The 14,270-nt window shown below is 40.0% G+C and overlaps 3 protein-coding genes across 13 annotated transcripts in view; 1 reads left to right on the plus strand and 2 right to left on the minus strand.

Moving 5' to 3' along the window:
- The window catches only part of NEK11 (NIMA related kinase 11), an 82,931-nt gene extending 81,702 nt beyond the window's left edge, over positions 1 to 1,229 (minus strand). For all 4 annotated transcript variants that reach the window (XM_039706888.1, XM_039706909.1, XM_039706877.1 and 1 more), the window contains exon 1: positions 1,094 to 1,229. The gene's annotated coding sequence lies outside the window, so the exon portion shown is untranslated. The remainder of the gene's footprint in view (positions 1 to 1,093) is intronic.
- On the plus strand, positions 1,097 to 8,192 carry ASTE1 (asteroid homolog 1). The gene is made up of 4 exons (XM_039706934.1): positions 1,097 to 2,741; positions 4,331 to 4,541; positions 5,597 to 5,792; positions 6,067 to 8,192. The coding sequence occupies exons 1-4, from the start codon at positions 1,431 to 1,433 to the stop codon at positions 6,356 to 6,358; spliced, it is 2,010 nt and encodes a 669-aa protein (XP_039562868.1). The 5' UTR covers positions 1,097 to 1,430; the 3' UTR covers positions 6,359 to 8,192.
- A 2,228-nt stretch (positions 8,193 to 10,420) lies between these two features.
- The window catches only part of ATP2C1 (ATPase secretory pathway Ca2+ transporting 1), a 62,411-nt gene continuing 58,561 nt past the window's right edge, over positions 10,421 to 14,270 (minus strand). For 7 of the 8 annotated variants that reach the window (XM_039706812.1, XM_039706855.1, XM_039706833.1 and 4 more), the window contains 4 exons: positions 13,699 to 13,846; positions 12,982 to 13,077; positions 12,078 to 12,219; positions 11,114 to 11,250 (listed from right to left, as the gene is read on the minus strand). In XM_039706812.1, coding sequence (XP_039562746.1) covers positions 11,114 to 11,250; positions 12,078 to 12,219; positions 12,982 to 13,077; positions 13,699 to 13,846 — 523 coding nt within the window. Of the gene's footprint in view, positions 11,251 to 12,077; positions 12,220 to 12,981; positions 13,078 to 13,698; positions 13,847 to 14,270 lie in introns of all 8 variants that reach the window. The other variant, XM_039706804.1, reaches the window with a different exon arrangement.

Here is a 14,270-nt window from a genome sequence, read left to right on the forward strand (position 1 = left end):
CTGTGAAATGCTTTAGTGTCTGCTGCTGAAGAGTGTTATAAGGAAGGGCCAGCAATTGCCACTGTGGCATCACAGGCGCATTTTAATTGCACAGAAGAGGTGGATTGCTGAGCACTGCATCTGAAAGAAATGCCTTTTAGGAGCCAACAGACCTTAAAGATTGACTCAGCCATAAGACTGATGGATCCTTCAAGAAGTATATGAAACACAGCCTCTCCTACCCCACTCAAACCAGAGAGCCAGGTTGAGTGCTGATGCCAACCAAACTAATGCAATTACATTGTCTGCAACACTATTTTTTAATATTTTTTTCCCTGGCTAGAGTTAAATCTTCCTTTTCATGCTGCAAACTAAAGGAAAGTTGGTGGTTAGAGTTTCATAGCGCCACCTACACAGGCTGAGTGCAAACCATCTCAACTTCTTCCCTGACCTTTCTTAGTTTCTGTAAGAAAGATTAACCTTCAGGTTTCTTTAGCAACAGCTAAAATACTCTGACATTTTCTGCTTCCAAGATAATCCTTTACCAATCAAGGCCATTTTCCAATTTTATCAGGTTTTCTTTTTATCCCTTAAGAACCATTGTGTTACATTAACATTTGCCACTCTCCACCCCCCGCAGCACAAATTCTAAAGTCTTTAGCTCTAAATATCTTCAGTATTTACCACCTTGATTTTTTTTTTTTTGCTGTTGCTGCTGACTTCACCAGCCTTTATATGTTTTTAAAATTATTAAAAAAAAAACCAAAAAACAAAAAAAAACCACCAAAAAAACCCAAGAAAATTATTTTCTTTTTTTTTTTTCCTTCATGGAAAAAAAATATATATAAAATTAACTTTTTAGCACTGGCTCCATTCTTCTTTTCTGCAACTTCTTTAAAATACCAAAGGCTAAAGTGACATCACCTCACTTAGCTCAGTTTTTTACTGTTCCTAGAAAAATGATAACTAAATTTTATTATTAGTACTGGTAGCAAAGGAGTTTGAGGGTGATGGCAAAACGGGGTCAAATGTACTCGACCGTCAAATTTAGCATCTCCCTGGCGCACATTCGGGAAGCCGAGATCCCCTAGCACAACCTCAGGGGTGTTATTACCTCGTTTCAGGACTGTGTGAGGCTCAGAACACCAGCTAGCACCCACACTCCCGCACAGCAAGGAGCGAGGGCGGCGTTCCCGTTCCTCACCCCTCCGGGACGGGCGGCACTGCCCAGAGCCGCTCCAGCGCCCGTCCCGGCGGCGGGGCTGCGCTGCCCGGGGTGCCCCGTGTTCCCTGGGGCAGGCCTGGCGCTGGCAGAGCGGCAGCGCCCGGACTTCCCGGGGCTCCCGGCGTTCCCGGCCCGTCGCCAGGAGACGGCGGGCGGGAGGAGCGGCAGGAAGCGGATCCGGGATGGGAGGGCCGCGCGTGTCACTGCCGGCCCCGCTTCCGGCGCCATGGGCGTCCAGGGCCTCACGGGCTTCGTGGAGGAGCGCGGGGTGTTCTTCACCGAGCTGCGGGTGCGCGACACCAAGCTGGTCATCGACGGCAGCAGCCTCTACCACCGCCTCTGCTTCGCGCCCGACGCCGACTTCCGACGCGGCGGCGACTACGGCGCCTTCGCCGCGGCCGTGCGCGACTTCTTCGGCGCCCTGCGGGCCTGCGGCGTCGCGCCCTTCGTGGTGCTGGACGGCGGGCGCGGCGCCGAGGACAGGAAGCTGCCGACGCTGCGGCGCCGCGCCGCCGAGCAGCTGCGGGCGGCGCACGGGCTGTGCCGCGGCGGCGGCGGCTGCCTGGCGCCGCTGCTCACCCGCGAGGCCTTCGTGCAGGCGCTGCGCCGGCTCGCCGTGCCCTTCGTGCAGTGCTTCGCCGAGGCCGACCGGGAGATCGCCGGGCTGGCCAACCGCTGGGGCTGCCCCGTGCTCTCCCTCGACAGCGACTTCTTCGTGTTCGACCTGGCGGGCGGCTACTGCCCGCTGTCCCACTTCCAGTGGCAGAGCGTGCGCGCCGGCGCGCCGCAGGGATGCTACGTGCCCGCCCGCTGCTTCTCCGCAGAGAGGTTCTGCGGGCACTTCGGGCGCCTGAGCAAGGCGCTGCTCCCGCTCTTCGCCGTCATGCACGGGAACGACTTCGTGGGCCTGGAAGCGCTGGAGGCGTTCTTCAGCAAGGTGCGCCTGCCGAGGCCCTGCGCGGCCGGCCGGGGCGGGAAGCACCTCCGCCTCCAGGGGCTGCTGAAGTGGCTGGCGCAGTTTGCCGAGCCCGCCGAGGCCGTCGACAACGTGCTGAAATACCTCAAGAAACACCAGAGGGAAGAAATACGGGAGCTTCTGTGCGCTTCAATGGAGGACTATGCTCCGTCCGACGTGAATCTTGAGGACTTCTTTCAGAACGGGAGCTATGAGTGCGAGGCTGCCAGGAAAGCAGACGTACCGCAGTGGGTACTTGATGCTTTGGCGAAAGGTAAGCTGGCCCCATTCGTCATCAATGCCCTGATACTTAGAAGTACCTTCCTCCGCGTTCAGGTGGAGAACATGCAGAGACCCAGTGCTCATAGCACAGCTCTGCCCATCCGACAAGTTATCTATGGACTGCTTCTGAGAGTATCTCACAGTACTGAAGATGCTTCTCCGAGTAAGCAGACCAACGAGCTGCCCATTGTATGTGAATTTGACAGATGCCAAAAGACACTTAAAAAATCATTTGTTCAAGCAGCAAGCCTACCCCCAGATTTTTGTGATGATCGTTTTCCTTTGGACAAGTTAATGGAGGTAAATGATTGTCACAACAGATCATAGTTAACAGTGTTTCACGAGTGATAGTTGGGACACACGTTTGCCATCTGGCCACTAAATGTGATGTCTGAACCAAGCCACTTCATTTAGTAACTACTTAACACAGAAGTATCTGTGATATTTAAGAAGCTACATCAGGTTGTCTTCATCTCCTTTCCTTCCTGCTCCCTCCAAGTGTACCCAGACAAATTATATGAGAAGTTGTAGTGTGTGTGTGTGTGTATATACAATACTCCTTGCATTTTCCATTGGAAGCCCTTGTTTCATCCTTTGTATTTTGTTACACAAATACTTGGGTTTTTTTGGGGGGGAAAGAATTCAGTTTCGTGTAGTTTAGGAAAGTCCAATTTTTACACTACAAAACCTAATTTGTATTTGATCAAGCTGTATAATGTTTCAGAGCAGTGTTCTGAAACAAAATCTGACCCTTGCCTTTTCACTAGAAGTCATTATTTCAAGTGTGAATGTTGCAGCTGCCCAGCAGTTTTACCTGCCCCGAGTAAACTCCTTTACCTGCTCCTGCTAACATGGCTCTGATGCTTGCCAGACAGAGCAGAAGAGCACCTGAAAACCACAGGAAAGTTGTGCTAGACTAGTTCCAGTCACCACTGTAGCACTTTTATGTAAATTGTAATGATTAAGACTGCAACTCTTGCCATAATGGGAAATAATCTCCCATTCTCGAAGTTGCATAACTGAGATTTTGTATACAGACGTTTAAGGCACATAGCTCTGTCCATTCTGGCGTCGATTGACTGTTGACACATCTGTGCGTGGGCAGTGCTGAATGTTTGAGTCACTTGCTGGTGGCTCCTTTGTAGAGGAACCAAGTCTATCACTGCTGCACACCCATGAAGTGCTACAGATAGCTGTGGGTCCAAAGTACAGGTTATTTTACACAGGTTATTGGCACACGCCTTTTAAACAATACACAACACTTAAGAGTTTCAGAAAATCAAGTTTCATGTTAAAAGACATTAATGACACCTTACTTCAACCTTGGTGTGTGTGCTGTTTGTTTAATGAATTTGAGCTTTGCTACTACAACAACTTTCCTTGGTGAATATATGGGAATTATCAGTTGAACAAAAGGTTAGAAGAAGAAATGTTCAGCATTTATAGTGCTCCAGGCAAAACTGACTTCAGTTGCTCTACTGCTGTGGGAATGTCTGCCTGAGAGTAGGCAAAACAATCCTAATCAAGGTTTACAAAGCACTCAGATTGCAGCTGAACAGCTTGCTCCAATTTGGCATGCATGAAGTTATGGACAAAGTTGATAACACCATTTTCTGGGAGTTAAATGGCTCAGCAAAAAGGGAACATGTGGTAGGAATTAATTACTTACCAGTTACTTTTCTCTTTCTACCTGATGTTTAACTGTGTAATTTTTAAGTCTTAAGTAGTATGTAAAAAAATACTTCCTGTTCAGAACATCTATGAAACTTCAATAATTTTTAATCAAAAACCTATAGTGGTAACTAATTTAACCAGAAACTTATTGGTCTTTTAGAAATTGCTCGCAACAGATCAAGTCTCTTAGCTACAATTTTTAAATTTATTTTCAGGTGCCTGTTTCATGCTGTCAGATGCTTTTGCTGGAGACTCTGGGAGTGAAAATGAGTTTCCTAGAACCTATCCCAAGTCATTTACAGCTCCCTGTTGCTGTAACATGTTACTGGATACGTCGTTCAGAACCCAAAGTTAAGCTGAACCAATTAAAGGCTCTGCTTCTAATGATAGTTTCTGAAGAACTGCAGAGGATAACTGATGATCCAGGTATGTCTCTAAAGAATACAGTTTCAGGTGATAAAGCTGCTACAAAAATGCAGATCATAATTCATTTTTCCACACTTACAGGGCATTGTCCAAATTTAGAGGAATTAGCCTTGATTTAGACTATATGCTGAGGTGTCACGCTCTATGCATTGATATGCACGAAGAAAAAGTGCTAACCATCAATTTAACATTTTATATAGGTAAAACAGTACTTTACCACATTGCAAAACATTAATTTGCATTCATAAGTACTTTCTTAAGGATCAAAATATTAATTCAGATATAAAAGTCAAAAAATATGCTTAACGTACTCAGCATTAAAAAACTACTGTTGAAGCATTCTAATATTTTTTTTGCTTATGAGTCTTTCTAAAAACATTTGTACTTAAAAACGCTGAGTTGCCCAGGCACACTTTTTCTGCCTATGCATTGCAAATTTGAAAGTATTAAATAATCACAGAAATTGCTTCAGTAATATTTATACCTGTTAGGGCTATGGGCATTTCCTCCACGAGTCCTTTATTTGATGGCAAAGACAATGCATGCCAGGCTTATACAGTTTCTTTAGGTTCTGGTTTTTGAAACCAGACTGACAGGGTTTCCACATAGGTTGTAGTGAGATGTAAAACTTGTTTGGATTTGATCACACAGAACCAATTAGGTTGGAAGAGACCTCGGAGATCACAGAGTCCGACCCCTGACTGAGCAAACACCACCCTGTCAACCAGACCATGGCAGTGAGTGCCACATCCAGTCTTTCCTTAAACACCTCCAGGGACAATGACTCCACCACCTCCTTGGGCAGCCCTTTCCAGTGTCTAATCACCCTTTCTGTGAAGAAATTCCTCCTAATGTCCAAGCTAAACCTCCCCTGGTGCAACTTAAGGCCATTTCTCCTTGCCCTATCATTTGTTACCTGGGAGAAGAGACCCCACCCCCTCCTGGGCTACACCCTCCTTTCATGCAGAACCAGGGAGAAGACATATTGCAGATACCTCTTGTACTGTTCACAGCAGAACATTTATTTCTGAGTTATTTTTTTATTTATGACCTAGATCCCACCGTTCCACCTGCTGAAGATGACAGCTTTGCATATAACGAATTTCTAAAATGGAAGGAAAAGAAATTGCAGAATAACGACTTTGATTTAGATGCTGCACACAGTTTTTGCCAGTGGCAGTGCTGTCTTCAGATGGGATTGTATCTCAACCAGCTACTTGGTAGTCCTCTCTCTGAGCCAGACCTAAGTAGGTAAGATTGTTCCAGAGATCTGCTTTCCACACAAGCCCCCGATTGAATGAATGTATTAACATGTTTCATTTTCTCTGTCAAACTCCTTTGGCCAGTACTTGAAGCAAAACTCCCTTCTTTAAAGGAGTTATAAAGAAACAGCACTTTTTATACAGAAAAATACATTTAGCATAGGAGTTGGATATTGTATGTTTTTGTCATCAAGCAACATGTTTCTGTACCTGACCTATTGAGGTGCAATTCTAAATGCAGATTCTCTCCTTCTTTTGAGCAGGCTTTACACTGGGACCCTTGTGCACAGACTGTATCAAGAGCTTAAATCAGCACCTTCAGTGGAAAATCTGTTTCTCTTATCTCCAAAAATGGCTCAGCTTTATCTGGTTTTGTTAAATACAGTGGAGTCAATGGTCTCTCCAGACTTCTTTCAGATGACCAAGACCAGATCAGAGTCCTGCAAAAAGAGGAAAGCATCTAGTAAGAAAAAAACAGCCACCCAACGTGCTGTGCCAGAAACTCGGCATTTATGCAATGTTAATAGGTTTGCAGCACTGGAAGTGGATGACTGAAAGCACTATAACTTCTAATGCCATGCTGATGAAAGGAGTAACAGTAAAATATGTGACTGTATTGGAATTTGCTCAACTGTTTTCACACAAGTTCCTGATTCAATCTTTACCAAAAACCTTACTTCAGGGGATTTTTATTTACCTTTTTGTAACTTACACTTTGTAACTTTACATTTTGTAACTTACATTTGCATAAAAGAAATGCTGTCTAAAAGTTGTGGTGTTTTGTTTTTCTTTAAGGGTATCAGTCCAATTGAAAATGAGAGCAAAGTTGTTTAGCATTTGAAAGCAGGACTATTATAGAGGAATTCTTTTCCTGAACATTTATAGTTGGCTCTGCCTCATCTCCCTGAACACTTCATTTACAGAAAATCCAACTTTCAAGTTTGTGTTTGAGGAACACAGTGGTCACAGTCTAACAGTTGAGAGTAAAATAGAAACTGGCAGGTTTAAAAATACTGTAAAATCAGGCATTACTGATGGAGTACTTTTACTTGCAGGGAGAGGTAGCTTTGTTCAGTGACAACTGAGTAAGTTGTGCTTGCAGTATTACAGGTTCTGACAATACACAGGGAGAAACTTCAGATCTTATTTCTCCCCCTTCCCTCTGTGATGTGTTAAAGAGTTACATGCACACACAAAGCTGTCACATGGGAGCAAGTTTCTACAGGTTTGCTAATTCTCAGTCACTGTCACAGTAATTGTGTACAATCCTCTGCTATTAAAGCTGTTGTCACTCTTATTCTTTATACAATGGCTATATTAAAAACCAGACCTGTTCTGACTTCCCCTATGTACACTAATTACTTGATAAACCTTAGCTATCTACACAGTAATACTGAAAAACAGTATTTTTTTAATCCTACATCATCTATTCCTTAGTTCTTTGCATTAGCAAACTTTCCAGTATAATTAGTCAATTTATATACATACTTTTCTTATTAAACTATTGGTTTTCCCTATGTAAAACATAGTTACATTTGTGGTTTTTCTTCTCAAGAATCCACATATCTTTTCTGGCATTTAGGAGAATCATGACTTCCACCTCTAATCATCAAAGTTTTGCCCATAACTTAACAGAATTCAAGCCTGATTCCTGCATTGTGTGCTCAAGTTTTCAGTCCTGCTTATGCTCCCTGTTACCTCTGTTCCCATGGAAATAACTCACCATATCTTAGGATTTAGAGGCAAGATCTCCTATATTGTACAGCTGAGTGTTGATACTGCCCAAATATAGTCAATGAGAAAAGAATAGATCTATGAGATGTTACATTAAAGAGAAAACTATGTTTGAGATACAGCCAAGATGTAACTTTCTTTCCAGGACAAAAGCTGCTACTTGCTGAACTACCAGCAGATGGCACGTACACCCAACCACACAAGCCAGAACCTCACAACCCATTTCTCTACAGGTTTCTGTGTACAGCATCACATTTCCATCAGATGACTTTTGAATAAAAGTTGAAACAGGTTACAGTTACTGATTTGACTAACTAAAACTGAAATTCTTAATTGTCTAAACCATCCTCTTCTCCATTATGAGCCCATATATTTTATTTTACCAAGCTTGTAATTTCCTAAGAGTTTTTAATCATCAGAAATAGTCACATGCAAAATAAGTCTTAAATATAAAGATACGAGTGGATTTGATTCCACTTTATTATTCCTGGTGAGAAGAGAGATCTTCATTTACTCTGAATCCCACATCAGAAAACTGCTGAAGATTGTAAAAATTCTTGAGACTTGATAAGAAGTAATATTTTCAATTTGATCCTTCAGAAGACTAGAATAAGGTCAAATATTCTACTTTGAGATAAAAACACGCTATGACAACATGGCATTTTGAGAATACCTTTGGGAAAGCTGACTCAACTAAGAATTAATAATTACTGTTGTAGAAATATGTTCTCAATGCAGAATTAAGTTGTTCGTTATTGCTAATAAAATTATACACACTCATTGCAAAATCCAGTCCTGTAGGCTGAAGAAAACAATTACTGATTCTAGGGTTACCATGCAGAATTTAAAGTATTGCAGTTTTCCTTTTTGACTTATTAAAGGTCTTCCATCTTCTTTGTAGGAAAATTTAAAAATGAAGGGCCTTTACTTACTAAAACCAAATTCTTTATTCCATGCTTCAGTAGAAGCAAGTAAATTCCTCAGCTGTTGCTTATTTCTACCCCATAAGAAATGTCTCTTAATTTTTATGGGAAGTTCCCACTATTGATTCAACTGCTCTGGGAAAAAAATCTCTCAAACCTGCTGTAAAGTGGTAATGAATCACAAGATGAGCCAAAATAACTGCAATGGAATTCAGTCCAGGCATGTTTTATATATAATGACATTTCACTAGATTTATTACGTGTTAGTATTTTTTCCTTCCATTGGAAAACACAGCACCAAAACTTCTAGCAAATTTAACTGAACTACATTCAACTAAGCCCACCCTGCAATAAGGCAAAATTGTCCTTAAGAGACTGAAATTTTATTTGTCTAGAATGATGCATCTAATTCAGAAAGTGGGACTTGTGCTGGAAAAGGGGCACTTGGTAACACTTGTTTAAAGACTTGGCAATGATACTTCCAAGCTAAGACAACAATCTAGCATTCCTGTGTACTTACCTAGATTCTGGGACTCCAAGACCAAGAGCAGAGCACAAAGCAGTTAAATCCCATGGAAGAATATCAACCACAAGATAAGACATATTATGTGAAAGGTATAGCTGCTGTCCCTTCACAAAATCAAAATTTGTTCAAGATTCTTCATCAGCATGCACTGCCAGCTTTTACTATCTGTCTTTATTAATGAATACTAAGGATTTTATTAATGTAGTGTTCTGAAATTGTATTGAACTACTGAAAACGCTACAGTATTGAACAGCCACAGCCCTACTTTCCAAAGACAGTAATTGTTCAACAGCTGTCAAATTTGTCCAACTTCTGAAAGGCAGAACTGCTGCAAGTAAGAAACTTTCACTTGAAGACACAAGAGCATTTCTGTAAGAGGTCATGTTGTTCAGGCCCTCCCAGCTCAGTGGTAACAACCCCAGGAAGAGAGGAAGGCCAAGTGATCTTTGAGGGCCAACAGGATCTTTGTCTTTACACAGTCACATCTCCAGACATTGGTAGTCCAGGTATTATGGACATACTGAGGGTCAGGAGGAGCCAAGGATGAACCGCATGTATAAAGCGGACTGAATGGGTATTCATGCCCTGTCTGCAGCTCCATTTCCTGGCAAAGTCTAGGAATCCCACAGGCAAAAAGAAGAAAACAATTCCAGTAACATTAGCAGAGAAATTCATACTGCACCAATGTGGGCCAAGTCACAATGGCAAGTGCAGAAATATCCCAGTGTCTGTTGATGACAATTCCTCCTCAAATGACAGGATGAGCACTGTGACAGTGTGGGCCAGAACCAATGCCACTGCCACATTTTCAGGCTACAGTGAGGAGAGATGCACATGCACAGCTTTACAAGGGAAAGAGATGCCACTGTGTCTTTGACCTCCCCAAGCAATCTTTAGACATCCTCTTTTCAACATGCTTTAGGTGATAGTTCCCTGCATTTCCTGAAAGGATGATGACACTGATGACAACAGGGCAAGACTATTTTGAGGAAAAGCACTATTTCCAACTAGTGAATATTAGAGTATTCAGACATTGTAATATATTAAAATAATTTTACAATATCAAAACAATCTACTATAATGCTTTTCTAGCTCCAAAAGTAATTCTGTAGGTTAAAATTCAAGGTTACCCTACTAGGAAAACAGGGGTTTTTAATGAACAGGAAGAAAAATGAAGCTTCTTTGAGAGAGGGATGGGATTATTTTGCCCAGTGAGGAAATTGAATAATATATTGCATTAATTTTCTAATTCAGTACACTACAAATAATTTCCATATTACTGTCTTATAAATCACTCAAGTGAACTCACAGTCATAAGCTAAAGTCAATATGGAACTAGACATGAAACAAAGCCTGTATCTGTAATGATATCAAAACAAGCTTGTTCATTTGGTGTAAATGCCAGTTTCTTTTAAAACAAAGAGACAACAGAAGTATAAGAAAAGCAAACATTTACTTCAAATTGCAGTATAGGCTTTTCAATCACAGAAAAAGAAAAGAAAAACAGTGATCCAACAGCGGTCACATCCTGTGCAAAAAAAAACCCAAACTTGGGATACAAAAAAACTGTAGCACAAGGTACTTGAGCCGCTTACACATTGCAGGATAAAGTAAATAAATACAGTAGCTAGAATATGGCACTCTTGTGACAGACTCTAAACCCAGTGGAATGCCTCTGAAATATTTTTATCCTTGTATTAGTAGCAAAGTCCCACCACCATAAAAGTAGAATAGTACAATGCTTTAAATAAAAACAAACTAAAATATTTATATCTAAGAGAAGGATTTTACACAGTTATATCTTTTAAGTGCAGAAAATGGGACTTGGGCTTAGATCTTTCTTTAAATTAACCCCTGCCCCCTCCCCCCCACAATACCATTCAATCTTAAAAGTAAATTTATGTTTGAGGAAAAATGTTACCAAAGTTGCATAATTTCATTTGTTACTTCCACAGCTGGAAGTTAAATTCTAAACAGTCTTGAAACATGAAGTTCCTCATTAGCCAGTGAAACAAAGGACTTGTCAAAAGCCCTCAGGATTTCTTTATCCTCCAGATAGTGTTTTGCTTTCTCCAACATCTTTAGACAGCAATCGCTAAGTTTGCAAACACAAGAATGCAATATGCATCATACATCAAGAAAAGACGAAGTTGATGAAGAAGAACTTCCACGTTTCTGGATCTTTTCCTTGCTTCTTTCAAACTTCTTTATTAGCTCAGTCACTATGCACACAGAGGAAGTGAGTCCCAGAAGAAACAGTAAATCTGGAAGAGATAATTCGCCTTCTTTAAAATTACTATTTAAGGCTGAGGGGAGACTTAAAAAAGAAGACAACTTACAAGACTTTCAAATTTTCTCCCAATCATTGGAAAAGTTCAGGAGAAATGAAGCAAGATTCAATTCTTTGCAGGCCCAGAAGATTAACATGCATGGTTTATGCACAAATCATAACTACACACAAGATATTAAAAGCTTTTAAAGTATTTCATATACTTATTTTCAGCAAAATAATTAACTTAATTCTGAAAAAATAATATAAATATAATCAGAAATTATGCTACAATAAATAAATTTATTTAATTACAATCACTTAAATCCAGAAAACTACAGAAGTAATAAAACTTGGCCAACAGCATTACATATCTATAACTCTTTAAAATCCTCCTGTTTCTTTACCTTAAGACAATGCAATCAATATTAAAGGATTGGCTTTCTAAGTAAGGTGTTTATATTTAGAGAAAAAAATTTGTGAACTGGTTAAATTAGCAGTGCTCAGAAACCTACAAAGTAAATAATTTTGCCAGCAACAAAATTTATATTAAAAACTCCCAAATAAATAAGCACTTTATAAAAATTTAAGAACACACTGATCAGTTATGTACCATATGCATTTAAATCATGGTTCCCAAAGAAAACTTCTAGAGCAATTCAAAAAACTAAAAAAAAAAAAAAAAATCATGAAACAAAAAGCATCAGCAGGCTTTGTGCTCCTGTTGTATGCAAACAGCCAGAAAGTGCTCTTACACTTTTATAAAGTTATGTTCATAAATTAATCCTTAAAGAACAGTTTTGAAAAGGGAACAGTTCTTACCCAAGACACTCAGGCTCTCTGTTTGGAAAACTTTCTGAAGTGGAGGAAAGTAAATGACCAATAACTGCCCCATTATAGATCCAAGGACAGCATAGCAGAACATTTTGTTACTGCAAAGTCCAATCTCAAACACAGATTTTGTCTGTAAAAACAATTATATGTTACAAAGTACATGCAATCTTAACTATCTAGACATGAAACTACAATTTCTTTTCATCCAGACTTCTAGCAAAATATAAAATATTACTGTTGACCTCTTAGATAATCCAGAACAAGTTCTTGAACAGGCTAATTGTATTTTATCCCTGGTAAACAGAGTACAAGTCTTGTCTTCATAGTCAAGAACTTGTATATTGATCTCACTATTCTACAAGTACAGTTCACCAGGAAAAGGTTACCCCTACACAATTCCATAACAGATTAAGACTGCAAATTACAGTAAATGCAGTAATATATACTACCACAGAATTTCAGACTTGTTTCCTTAAAATGAAAAAAAATATTCACAGATTAAAAAGTACAGAACAGTCTCAGAAATTTTCCTTGGACTATGGGCCTTCAAGAATTTTCACATTTTGGTAAGGCTGCTGAACTGACAGAATTTCCAGGAACAGAAAAAAAAAACAACTAAGTATACACAGCAATACAAAGGACCATCACACTTCAGCTCTTAATAACAACTTTCTTGCTTTTGTCAGGACACCACCATGTAAACAAATTAAGTAATTAATTTATCTGTAGTTTAAGAATTACCTACCTATTAAATACATGAAACACTGAGCTTAACAGCAGATGTAAAGCAAATCTGCAGGAAAACACTTGAAACAAACACAGCAAGATCTTCCCTCAAAGAAAACTGATTATTGTGTTAATACTGTGTAAATGGACAGTATGAATCACTTACCTGAGATCTAGAACTCAAAGCATTGAACATATCAAAAAATACAAAACAGGTGAAAGTCATGGTTGTATCTCGTGGTGTTATTACATTGTCTCTTAACTGCCAACAAAATAAAATGAAATGGCTTTAGCATGCTTAAAACCCTCACAATTAAACAAAGTCAATTAAACAAAATTATTACAATAATTCTACAATGAGTTTTACCAGTTAGGGAATGAAAGCAAAAGGGAGTTGTCTGCCCCAAGCTGATTTATTAAATCATACATGAAATCTCCTCTAATTTATAAAAATTTGTAAGTCCAAGCCATGATTAAATGAAGCCTCCTGACCAACATTTATTCTAGCACATGGAATAGCAGGAATTCTATGATGCGCTACCAAATGTTCACACAATATTTTTCTCTACTGGGAAAACAAAGTCAAATGGCTGTTTCATAATAATCTGGTTAAAAGATTTACATAATTACTTTCTATGGGCAAAGTTTCCAAACTAGATTTGCAACCTGAAAAAGTCTATGTTAAAGTAGAGACTGGGGAGGAAAACTGTATTTCACTTTTCAGCAACTGTTTTGAAAATATTCCACTCTACTCTGCTAGTATTAAATAAGCATGGTCAAAACTCACTAAGTTCATATTAACTCTGAATTCCAACTGCTGTTATAAAAAGGATTTCTTTTAAATTAGGTTGTTAGTGCTCTAAGTTTTATACTTTTGTCATACCTCTCTCCAGAAGACGAACAGTGTTCCACAGACGATAATTATTGATGAAACCAGTATTTTAATGATCAGGTTTTTGGTCAGAATGCTGTCCTTCAGATTTCTTGGAGGTTTTCGAATAATATCTTTATCCACAGGCTCCACCCCAAGGCTTAAAAGAACATTTTACATTTTTATCATCATAAAATTAATTCACTGCTTCTAACTTAAGGATTCAATTGTCTGAGTTGAGAAAAAGAGGATTTAATGCTAGCTCCTCACCATCTCTCACCCCACCATCTACTGGTAGTGAAGAGGGTCAGAGGAAGAGCCCAGAGGGAAGCCAGAACCCTGCATGCAAGTTTCATGGGCATAGCTAAGGATCTTTAGATATCCTTGCTGTGCCCATATAACTAACAAACGAAATAGAATTAACAGAGTTACATACTACAAACATCGAAGTTCACAGAGAAAGTTCACACAGAATCACACAGAATGACTGGGTTGGAAGAGACCTTCAAGATCATCACATCCAACCCATGCCCTGACACCTCAACTAAACCATGGCACTGAGTGCCACAACCAACCTTTTTTTA

The sequence above is a fragment of the Passer montanus genome, unplaced genomic scaffold, assembly GCF_014805655.1.
Source record: "Passer montanus isolate IOZ18808 unplaced genomic scaffold, ASM1480565v1 scaffold10, whole genome shotgun sequence".
In the NCBI taxonomy this organism is placed as follows: Eukaryota; Metazoa; Chordata; class Aves; order Passeriformes; family Passeridae; genus Passer; species Passer montanus.

What these genes read in the sequence shown, in the direction of transcription:
- ASTE1 (XM_039706934.1), top strand. Translation starts at nt 1,431, where the DNA reads ATGGGCGTCCAGGGCCTCACGGGCTTCGTGGAGGAGCGCGGGGTGTTC. An exon ending in GAGGATAACTGATGATCCAG is followed by an intron (nt 4,542 to 5,596) that starts GTATGTCTCTAA and finishes TTTATGACCTAG; the next exon opens with ATCCCACCGTTCCACCTGCT. An exon ending in TCTGAGCCAGACCTAAGTAG is followed by an intron (nt 5,793 to 6,066) that starts GTAAGATTGTTC and finishes TCTTTTGAGCAG; the next exon opens with GCTTTACACTGGGACCCTTG.